Here is a 12,011-nt window from a genome sequence, read left to right on the forward strand (position 1 = left end):
CACACTTAAAGGTGTGGTATCTACTTGTATTTTGTAACTTATTTTAGTGCCTGGAAAACTTGCAGAGGTACCTTACTGATGTGTCTGCCAGAACCCTTTTTGGCCTGTTATGTACCCTACTCTGCTCAGGGTAGATGCTTAGATGACACAGTTGAGTAGTGAGGTTTGATATTCTTCCTAGATAAGTTTGCAGAGTTCAGATTGAATGAGGGGAAGTCATTATCAGGGTGTAGCTCCTGTCCTAATCCACTTGTCTGAATTAGGTGTAGTCACCCTGGCCTCAGATGCTGCTTGATTTTCTCATCAAGAAAACTCAGTCAAAATTCTGCTCTTCCACCTGCAGAGTGAAAGCACAGGTGGTTTCTTTTCTGCATTTACTGTAAAATGACTAAGTTACAGCTGGTAATTAAGGGCTCCCAAAAGGAAGCAGATTTGTGCTTCTCTGAGGATGCTGAGAACCTTAAAAATGTGCTTTTCTCTGCAGTGAATTCCATCAGTACCTTCCTATTGCAAGTGAACTCAGGTGCATCAGTATCCATGGAAGAATTCCTCCATAATCCCAGCACCCTGATGGAGTTCTGCAGGGTAGACTGTGGCTCAGGTTTACCATGAAAAAAATCTTTCGTTCCGCATTACTGGAGGGATTAAAAACTGCAGTTACCTTTTGCCAGGACAGGGATGACTTGAATCCAGAAGATAACCTGGATAACCTGGATAGTAAATGTGATATCATGTGCGGCAGCCTGGAGCTCTGCTCATCACTCCCAGAGTAAGGAGTTCTGGTCCAACTTGGTGTCTGATGGGAAACTTGAGTAAAATGCTTTGTCTGTTGTGGTTTCTCATCCTCTGTTCTGCTCATCATTCACTGTGCTCCGGGGAAGTACCTGTGGGAATGAGTCCTGTGCCACTAGAGTATTAATGAACTTTCTCTGGTGATTTATCCCTGTACCTGAATGCCTGTGTGTGCACACTCTGCAAAGCCTCAGAGGAATCAAATGTTTCTTTTCATAACGAAGGTGCGGCCGCTTCATTGATGCTCCCTGTGGATAACACTTGGATTTATTTATCAAGTCTAAGCTTGGAAAGAATGTGACTATTATAAATGTGCCTTTCATGCTTTTAAGCTTAAATATTAACTGGCCTAAGAATAAATCATCAGTTGTATTCTTAGGATAGCTGCTTTTAAAAATGGCAATGATTAAAGCTTACAACACTTAAATGTAGGTTTCGATAAATTATCTGGACTTCAGAATGTAAACTATTGGGATCAAAGACGTCGCTTATTTAAATAACTGTTTGATTTGTTTTTAGGGGGAATCTGTAAAGTATTTCTTGGACAACTTGGATAAACTTGGAGAACAAGTAAGTCCTTTTTTTATTTTTCTTTCCAGTCTTGAGTTTTAAGTAGTCTTTGTGATCTCTGGGTTTTAAATAGATGAAATGTAATTAGTGTCTACTCCAATAACTTTTATCTTTAGTTAACTTGGACTGTTGCATTATCTCAGCAGTTCATCACTGACATGTCAAAAACAAGGGGCAATGCAAGGGCCAGAAGACTTTCTGGAAATATACCTTCTGTCAAAATTGAACAAAAATCAAGTTACAAATGCTTGACCAGTCAGGAGACTGTTAAAGTAGCTTTTCAACACTAAATGACATCCAAAAATGACTGGGTTTGGGGTTACATGTCCAGTTAGGAACTCTTGAGTTAAATCAGTCACAGGTCAGCGGTACCTTCCAGTAATACCTACTTTAACATAAACTCAGTAAAGAATAAAGTCTGTTTTCTCTGGGGAAAAACCCTGAAATTTCTGTAGAATACTTTTTTATAGAACTGTTAGTTAGCACTTGAATAATGAATGTATATGCTGATGCTCATCAGTTGTGGATTGCAGGAATGGCATGTGGAAAAACTGCCTTTAAAATGGGATATGGTGCTTGAACTCTGTGGGGAGGCAGTTTCTCCATGGTCATTCCCAGTTGATGGTAACAAATGAAGGAATCCAAACCACTTCAATGAAACCCTGTTACATCATGCTTAATTTCATTTGTCTTTTTAACAGATTAAATTTTAAGCCTGACTATTTTTCTGCTTTGAACTGTCATTGTTCTAGCTAAAGCACTGGTGGTCATTGTGCTTCCCAGATTGCTGGCTTGAGGACTCCAGCACTTGCTCTCTGAATTTGGATTTGGTCTCAAGTTACAAGACTTGCATTTAGGAGGAGAACTGCACTTACTCTGATGAACTGCTAAACTCTGCCAGTAGTGGATTTCTCTTGGTCTTTGAATCCAGTGCCTTTGAGTTTCAAAGGGCTTGGGTTTTTCCCCAACAATACTGGGTGGAGTTTTGCAGCTCTACTTCAGAGTTCTTCGTGGAGAAACTTCGGTCCATTCTTTCATTAAAGTGTGAAACCTAGTCAGTAGTTGAGCTTTTTTAACATTTTTATATACACGCACTTACTGCAGGTCTAATATTGCTGTGGGAGCACTCTGAATTACAGCTTTTCTGGCTTCAAGTTGGACTAAATGGTGTTGAGAATCAGAGGGACTCATCAGGATCTGCTGTTGTAGAAAATGTTGAATCTTTGAGGAAAAAAGCACTAGCTAAGTTTTGTTAGTGAAAGATGTGATAGGTTCTTCTGGTTTATTCTTATCTATATGCAAGATTGTCTAATGATTGTTTCCCCAAATTGTAAATATAAGTATTTGACTGTTCTTATCTGGTGCAACTGGGCTGAGTTGCAACTAAATTACTTATAAACACATAGATCTGCAATTCACTTGTGCTTCTTGCCAAAAGGGAGCTGATAACAGCACTGAGGGAAAAGAACTTAATGTTCAGATTTAATCAGATCAGCAAAATAAGAGTATCTGACAGGCAGACATGCGTGGGATCTCCTGGATTCCTTGCAACTGTGTGTTGCTATTTCAACTGCCAGTGCAGACTGTATGTATCCAAAATACCTCACAGAGAGACTTGGCTTTCCATCTTGTGATTGGATCTTAGTCATGCCTTAAATTGTAATTTGAACTAGGCAAACAGTGATGTGATAGCCAAAAGAGCTACTGATAACCAAAGGAACTCCTTTAGAAGAAGCAGACTGCAGTGAATTTGGGGAAAGGAGATAGGAAAATCAGGAAGAAAGCACATGTTCTAAATCAGTATCAATGTGAGGATGCTTGAGGGAAAAAACCACTTACTGATGATGGGTAAACATTGAAAACACTTGGAAAATAGTACTCAGTGCCATCCAAGGAAATCACCTGATGCTGAAGTCTTTAGATATGGAGAACAGGATCAACACTGAGAAAGGGGCAAGCTGCTTGTATTCCAAGGATCTGGGCATGAGGGAAAAAACATAATTGTCCTTCAAAAAGATAACTAAAATACTGGGAGAGTTCCTAGGAGTTGTTGTGTTTGGTTTCCTGTAGGCAGATGATGGCTGGACACCAGCACTGAACTCAGAGCCCTCATTTGCTGCCTGTTGCATCAGAGTAGCCAATATCCAGGATAAAACATTTGGGTTGGAAGGGACACTAAAGATACCCAGTTCTGTGGTAGGTCTTCTGTGCATGTAGAAGTTGAAAGCACTTGAAAGGATTCTCTTTGTGGCTGCAAGTGTGGAAGGAATTTTCAGTGAGTAATAGTACTCGAGGGGGAATTTGTCAGGAATTCTAGGGATAAGCTCCTCGTTCTTGAAAGCTTTACTGAATAAACATTACAGGTCAACTCCCAGGAGAGTTTGCTTTGTGCCCTTGTTTCAATAGTGAAGGTGTATATGGCTTTGCCTGTTATATTAGTTAGTTTTATTTATTTATGTATTTTAATAATTTCAGTCACTCCTGAGCTTTCCTAAGACTTTTTGGTTTTGTTCTGAGAACTTGAGACTACCTGGAAAACAAAAGAATATACATTCCCATTTGGAAGCTGGAATAAGTGTTGAACCTGTGACACTCTTGCCTACGTGTTGACAGTCAGCTTTGCTCAAGATCCCTTCACCTGTGCCTAGTGACATTTAATACAGTCACTGCACTGGTTTTGCTGATTGTTTTCCTCTCTATAATTTCAGTAGAAAAGACCCAAGATAAATTTAATAAAGGGAGAAGTCTTATCACCCTTTAAAGTTGTTCATTAATCAGACAAGGGGGTGGCAGCACCTCTTTTGCTCAGTTTGAAGAGATTGTGATGCTGCTTTAGCAGTTCTACTCTCCTCCAGATTTTGGTGGTGTGGGATTTGGATGCGTAGCAGTGCTGCAGCAAAGGCTGCAGGGTGGGGAGCCTGTGCTTCAGAGCTGCTTTGTAATTCGTGCCACGATAAAAATCAGTGCCTTAGTCATGGGCAGCTCTGAAAAAGGAACCCAGAGTTCAGACAAAGCCCTCTCTCTCTAGTTTCACTTTGGAGCTCACAGGGTAAAGCAAAGTGATCTTTGAGTTTTTGGAGTGTTGCACTCACTTGATGATTTTTAAATTTTATTTTTGTGGCTTGCACTTGCCCAGCTGCCTTAAACTTGGGATACAAGTACAGAAATAGCCGTGGTGCTGTGTGCTTGTTCCCCCACCCAGCTGACTTGCTGAATCAGACTTTCTGGACCATGGTCTTACGCGTCTTTATAAAAGCTCCAAGTGTGGGAACTGGCACTGTCAAAGGAACATCATAGATCATTCACTTCTTAAGAAGAGACTGAAATTCCAAATCCTAAATTGTGCTCTCTAAAGTTGTGAGAAGTGCTGGAAAAATGTGAGGAAGAGTTTCCATAACAAGTGAACAACAAGGTTTTAAAGTCCAGCACAGGCAGCTGTGTGGTAGAGACGCACTTTGCAGATAGCAGAAAGACTTGGACCATAGACAAAAGTGTAATTCTAGGAATGAAGGAATCCCCAATACGAGTGTTGAATTTCATGCTGTCAAAAGCTGACTAACAAGAATTCCTCTTCCTGTAGCATCTGCATCTGTTAATGATGTTCATGTGACAATCAAAAAAAAAAATAGTCTCTTGAATGCCTCTTAAATTCTGGGGAAATGTGGGGTGGAGAACTTCAGGATCCAGCTGTCTGTGCCCCCCAGGCTGGAAAGGCACTGCTGTCCCCAGCTCTCACTTTCTTGCCCTGTTCTACTCATTGCACAGTAAATTTCAGACAAAGTCAGGCAATGTGATCTCACCGGTGTGGACTGATAAAGGAGGATGCAAAGATGCATGGCACAAACACAGGAAATTGCTTAAGTTTTAGTTTTCAGGCATAATTGATTGCTTTGAAGTTATTTGGAGCAGCTGGTTTGTTTCTGGAAGCAGTCATGCAGTTTGCAGGAGAGCACGGGAGGAATGGAGAGCCCACAGCTGGCATGGGATATCCCATAGTTACTGGTTTGAGAAACCTGCTTTAGAACCCATTTGCTGCATTGCAGTGTTGGCAGCCAGCATTGTGGGAAGAGAATGAAGGAAGCATAAAGTGATCCAGAATGAGGGAAACTGGCATGAGGAATTGCTGGTTCACCTCCCAGGTTGGTTATGGATCCTTGTCATGTGGCAAAGGGGAAGCATAAGTTCTTTGGGGTGTATGTTCTGATTTCATACTGGGTGTGTTTCCTGCTTTGGACTCCAGCTCTTTCCCAAAAGCTCCAGTATTAGCATGGAAATCCACATCCATGTCTTTTTATTGAAAACCTTGTGCTGTTCCTGTGCAAACTGCTCCCTCCACTGAGCTCACCTGTGCCCCTACCCATGATCATATCCTAATCAGAAAACTCTCCTTATTTTTGTAGGATTACCTTCCCTCCCAGCAAGATATCCTGCTGGCACGAAGGCCGACCAAAGGGATTCATGAGTACGACTTTGAAATCAAAAATGTCCCTTTCAAGATGGTTGATGTGGGTGGCCAGAGGTCAGAACGGAAGCGGTGGTTCGAGTGCTTTGACAGTGTCACATCCATATTGTTCCTCGTGTCCTCCAGTGAATTCGACCAAGTGCTCATGGAGGACCGGCAGACGAATCGCCTCACGGAGTCCCTGAACATTTTTGAAACAATAGTCAACAACCGGGTGTTCAGCAACGTCTCCATCATCCTCTTCTTAAACAAGACAGACTTGCTTGAGGAAAAAGTACAGAAAGTCAGCATCAAAGACTATTTCCCAGAGTTTGAAGGGGATCCCCACTGCTTAACAGATGTCCAAAAATTCCTGGTGGATTGTTTTCGCACGAAACGCCGGGACCAGCAGCAGAAGCCCCTGTACCACCACTTCACCACTGCTATTAACACAGAGAACATCCGGCTAGTTTTCCGTGACGTTAAGGATACCATCCTGCACGACAACCTCAAGCAGCTGATGTTACAGTGATGTGCAGAAAGACTGTTGTATTTCAGTAACTCTTGTGTGTTGTTTTTTTAACTAGAAGTTTACAGCAGGAGTAGAGAAATCAAGGTCCTGTCAGACTTCTTGATACGTGGCTAAAAGCTGCTGCTGAACACATTATTGCCAATTTCTGCAGAAATTCAGGCTTAATCTCTTCCAGTGTAGCTTCAAGTTGACTCAAGTTGTAATTTTATAGCAGACCTATGTCTAAGTTACCTGTAAAGTGGTAAATTTGACCTTTTACGAACATGTGTATTATCCTAGAAAATCCAGAATTCCAAGTCCAAACTTCAGTGAAATTGCTGCAATTATTAGACTGTGGCAGTAATTTAAGGTGGGGGGAGAGAGAAAGTTTTCACATCTAACTTCGTTGTTAATACTGTGATACCATAGCTGACTTATATTTTCTCAGGTCTGTTTTTGGTTAGAAATCCCGTCGAATCCCTTGCTGGAATCATCTCTTTGAAGTGCGGGTTCCTGGGTGTAATGTACTTCCTGTTAAGTATAAATCATGGCATTGGGTTGGAATAGGAGATGCTTTAAAAATGCTTAAAGTCAGGAGTTCCAGGCATATTTATCAGGAAGTGCTGAGTCCAGTGACGAGGGATTAGTGGTTGGCACAGTACACGGATTCACTCCAGAGGCGTCCGCGTGTCCTGGAGCCATGGCAAAGCACAGAGCACTCTGATCAATCCTCTTGGCACTCTGGTGTGGGAAGGGGGGAGCAAGCCCAGCTTGTGTTTTTTGTCTTCACTAACCGGGTGTTTCCTGTAGGTAGCAGATGTTACCTGTGGGTCACCTGTTCTTGAAGCGCTTTAACTTAGCACTGGTTTATTTGAACTCCCTGCCTCCTTCCCAGGTGCCTCCTCTGAGTCAGGAGCGTTTGGTGATGGAGGGAAGGACTTGCAAACCTAAGTGCCTCCTTGTGTTCTGTCCTCCTCTGGCATTTTCAGTGGCCTTATGAATTCCCAGCAGAGGCCTTGTGTAGCTGACACCATGCAGATGAATGTTTTCTTCTGAAAAAATTCAAGAACACGTCCCAGCAGAATGTGCTTCGCTGATGAGGTTCTTTCTGAGACCTTCCAGTTGGGCCTAAGCAATCCTAAGTGTACTTGAGCCAAATAGGTTGCACAGCATCTCCCAGAGTGCTGCTTGTGACTGTTTTATCCAAAGTTCTGTTGCAGTTTTGTTTATTTTTCTTACAGGGAGTTTTTAGCATTGCCGTGTGATTTAAAAAAAAAAAAAAAGATAATAATAATAATGAAAAATAGTGAAAATAAAGCAATCCTGATGTACCCCACAGCACACTGCAAAAAGAGAGTGAGATTGTGATATAAAAATCAGTGTCCCTACCATATTTCCCCCAGGCTGTAATGTCATGTGGGCAGTTCAGCTGCCACTTTGCCCCATGGAATTGGCCAGTTCCTGTGGATCGTCCTGGTGGCCAGTCCTTCAATAAATTCTTACTCCCATCCCATGAGAGGGGGGGTGACAGGGTGGTGTCACTGCTGGGAGCAGTGGCCCTGCCAGGACATAGGAAAGCTGCCTGTCTCCTGAACTTAGCCTTTACTTACTGTGATTGTAAGTTGTATTAACATCTCTGTACCTCGTTCTCCTGGCAGTACAAGGGGAATCATGTATTTTTATTTAGTTAGGTGCTTTGAAAGACCTCTATTTTTTTATATCATCCAGTGAATAGTCATAGGTTAGTCCGCGATTCTGGTGATCAGGCACTGTTTGGGGAGGAAAGAATTCTGAAAAGAGCTTGGGAGAAGTCACAGTGCAGAATCTAAACATAATCCTAAAGTCTGGATGCAGCACTGATGGTCAGGAGGGTTAATAGAATCTTGGATGGGGATATTTAATGTAGATTTTGCCTCTACTGGACATGGGTTATTTCTGATTTGCTGTGTTCAGGTTACATGTGAGCAATTCAAGAAGGAGGATGAAGCAGAGACCTCAGGAAAGGCTGGTGAGGCTCTTTCAAGGACTGAACAAGACACCTGTGATGGGAGCAGAAGTTTTCCTTTGGGCTATTAAGTGCTCCATGAACAGACACAAACCTCTGGTGGCCTCCAAGTCCAGTCTTGGAAAGCAGAAAACAAATCCATATCCTTGGTTGTCAACAAGAGGAGGAGTTGGGTTGGTTTTTTCCTTTGCTGACAGTTGTCTGAACAAGTGTCTTTTCAAAAAAGAGACTCAGCTCTGATTAAAACAGTTAATTTGGAGAGATCTGCAGTAGGTGTTTTGGAGGGTGTCAGACCAGATGATTGCAGAAAAGACTAAAGACTGGTAGTGGATGATAGGGTGAGTACCAGGGATTTGTCTAAACTAATTTACGTGAAGTGTTGATGAATTTTTTGTCAATGGAACATGTTAATTTACTGAAGATGCTCAAAACTGATGTCAGTCTAAGGATGTAGCCAGGATCACCAAGGCACTGGGCACTTCTGACCTTTGCTGAAGTGGGGACAATCCTCAGCAGCTTCTCCCCAGAACCACCACAAAAATCCCTGCTTTGAATCCTTTCAGATTACTCTTCCTGTGAACCCCAGGGCCTGTAAGAGAGCGAGGGGGACCCCAGTGCTGGGTCACTTGTAGGTCCGGGTAGATAAAGCACTATATGAATCTCAGGCAGAAATGAATTGTTCTAATGAAATAACTGAGTCAGTCGGGTTTCCCACTCCCAGTTCTTGAGGGGGGTGAGGCACTGCACCTGGATGTTCCTGTTTACATCTTTCCTGTGTTATCCTACAGCCAAAAACTCCAAATCAGTGCCCTTGCCCATCTTCAGGCTCACTCTTCACGAGCTCCCTGAAAAGAGCGCACCTTGTGTTTCCTGTTAGATTTGTTTCTAAATATCATTTGTTTATAGCAGGATGTAAATTTGGTAAAAGAGCTCTGAAGGGTTGATGCTCTGAACAGACTTGAGTTTTGTCCTGGAGCAACCAGAATTACAGTTTGCTGGTGAGAGTGAAGCTTCCTCATGGAAACCATGATACAAGGTATCTTGTACTTTGTGGTACAAGGTTGGGATGTATTCCTGGTGAAGGTGGGAAAGCAGGTAGAAAGCGAAGTTTTCCAGAAAATCAAGTTCCCCAAAATACCTTAGTTCTCTTTGCTGGAGTGAGCTGTGTTCTAAAGATCACTGACTGTATGGAGGTAAACCACTGTCCTGTACAAGCTGTACTTGAAGGTGAAATTGGTGTTTTAGTGACTGTCCCCTGCTGCAGTGTTCAACTGAGATGATTGATACCTAAAAACTGTGGCTGTTCATTAGGGCTTTAAAAATTTTACTGTTCTTTTTCTATATATTGTACGTGGGAGCATAAGCCATCAGTTTGAAACTTCAGCTTTTTTCTAGAATAACCGCTCCTAAAAAAAAGTCAAGTTGATCTCAAAGGCTGTTTATGGGGCTCATTTGTGAGTAGCTTTAAATTTTGCCCATCACCATTATTCCAGCAGAGTGATGGGGTGGGTGGGTGTTCCCGGCTTCCTGACCCTGGGCTGGGTCTGGCGTTCCTGGTGGATCCCAGCCCGTGGGGGAGCAGCTCTGAGCTCCCAGCCTGAGCTGTCATGCCCATGGCCAGCGGAGCTCCCCCCTGGCAATTCCTCTTCACGGTTGCAGAAGGTTCATTTTCCAGCACCATTCCTGTTCACACCCGCGGGAAGTCTCCCGCCGTGCCGAATCGTTCACCAGTTCACTTTACAGGTCATGTCTCTCTGATGGTACCATTAACATAGTTTTTAATTACACAGCATTGCAATACAGTGCCATTTTGCAATTTCTTTGCGTTGTACTTGAAAATAAGTTGAATTGCAGACTATTTAAAACTGCTTTCCTGCGCTTTCAGTAGCAGTGAGAGCTTACCTTACGTGAAGCCTTTATGTAAAAATATATTTTATAACAACCTCATAGATCTTTAACAAACCAAGATTTGTATTAGCATTGTATAAATGTTTGTGGCTTACAATTTTATATGTTTAACTTTTTATAAACTTTCCAGGGACTACTTTTTATTGTAAATTTTTTTTTCTCTCCTTGCTTTAGTTTAAGATTGGCAATAAATTATTTCTAAGGAAGGTCTTAGAAGAAAAAGCATCACTTCCTTTTTATAAAATGGTTAAATTGATTCATAGTTTCAAACCTCTTACACTTGCTTGTACATGGCTCTGTACATACTCTCCAAAAGTGTTGCCTTTCAGCTATTAATATTTGCCTTGTGTACAAAAATTACTGACGATGAATAAACATATACAGCCTCATGTTGGTGTGATGAAATCATTTTTTCTGTTTAATAACGAGCAGAGGCAGCCAGCTGACTCTTTGTTGGTTGGCAAAGCCCGGCTGGTTTGCTCCTGCAAACACATCTTGTGTTTCAAATAAAATATGTAACAGAGTCAAACAAACTCTCTGCTCGAAAGGCTCCTCCAGGTTCTGCTCAGCCTGATGACTTTGTCCCTGGCAGGGAGGCACGAGGAAATTGCTGACTTGCACCTGACAGCCAGTTTTGTGCTCAATATTTAAAATATTGATGGCACTCGGGTGTGTTCTGCGACAAACCTTTATGAATTATGGATCTTGGTGTGACGGAGTTGTTTTTATTATTTTTTTTAGCTCTTTTTGACTAAGCCAGCCTCGCCTCCTGGAGAAGAGGCTCACTGGCTGCAGTATGAAGCAGAATTTTGCAGCAAAACATTGATTTCTCATCAGTTTTTATAGGCCTGAGATAGTTCATTTTCCACAAGAGCCCTAGGATTTGGCTGGCATGCTGTGGACACTAAATCCCGGGAACTACTCAGCCCAGGTCATCCTTGTTTATAGAGTCAGAGCTCAGCATTAGTGCTGGGCCTGCTAACGGGAATGCAGGAGCTGCAGAAATTCTCAGTGTGGCTGTTGCCGTGGGTGAGTTTGGAGCCTGGACACTCTCAGGAGCCATCTCTGATCACTGAAACGAGTTCAAAACCTGCCGGATGTCCTGGGACTTAGCTCAGCTCCATGTGGCTTGGATTCCAGGTCCTGCCTGTCCTGGGAGAGCTGGTTCTGAGGAATCACCACCTCATCTCTTGACCCCTTTTCACTCTGGAACAGTCACATCAGCTGAACACTGTTGCTCTGACTTTGAAAAGAAATCTCCTGAGGTTTTTTTGAGACTTACTTTTTTTGCATCCCACTTCCTGGGATGCCACCTGAGGAGTAAAACTAAACCTACCTAGAACTCAGCTTAAGAAGTCATTTTTGTTGGGTTTTATAATCCAAATATCATGAGTGTGATTGCATTGGTTTTACCTGGGCGTCTGGTGAAGCTTTTGGGGGGGACTAAAGCCCTGAGCAAACTGGTCTGATGGAAGGTGTCCCTGCCCATGGCAGGGAGCTGGAACTGGATGAGCTTTAAGGTCACTCCTGACCCAAACCATTCCATGATTCTATGATTATTCTGTGAAATAATTAATAACATATAAATAACTAATAGTTTCTCCTTAGGAATGGGTTGGTGGTGTTGGACCATCCAGCAGTGACTCCTGGGCTGTGATCACCTCATCACACTGATGTGCTGGGGGCTGAAGTGGTGGGAAGAGCAAAAGTGGAAAAACGAGCACATTCCAGGATTTATGGGAGCAAGTGAAGTTTCCTCACATTTGCAACACTTTTGATTTACC

At 42.6% G+C, this 12,011-nt stretch overlaps 1 protein-coding gene across 1 annotated transcript in view; it reads left to right on the forward strand.

The window, feature by feature from the left end:
* Window positions 1-10,616, forward strand: part of GNA13 (G protein subunit alpha 13) — a 30,367-nt gene extending 19,751 nt beyond the window's left edge. Inside the window, exons 4-5 of the mRNA XM_008638665.2 lie at window positions 1,312-1,362; window positions 5,763-10,616. Coding sequence (XP_008636887.2) covers window positions 1,312-1,362; window positions 5,763-6,335 — 624 coding nt within the window. The 3' untranslated portion in view covers window positions 6,336-10,616. The remainder of the gene's footprint in view (window positions 1-1,311; window positions 1,363-5,762) is intronic.
* Window positions 10,617-12,011: the final 1,395 nt, after the last annotated feature.

The sequence above is a fragment of the Corvus brachyrhynchos genome, unplaced genomic scaffold (genome assembly GCF_000691975.1).
Source record: "Corvus brachyrhynchos isolate BGI_N302 unplaced genomic scaffold, ASM69197v1 scaffold218, whole genome shotgun sequence".
NCBI lineage: Eukaryota > Metazoa > Chordata > Aves > Passeriformes > Corvidae > Corvus > Corvus brachyrhynchos.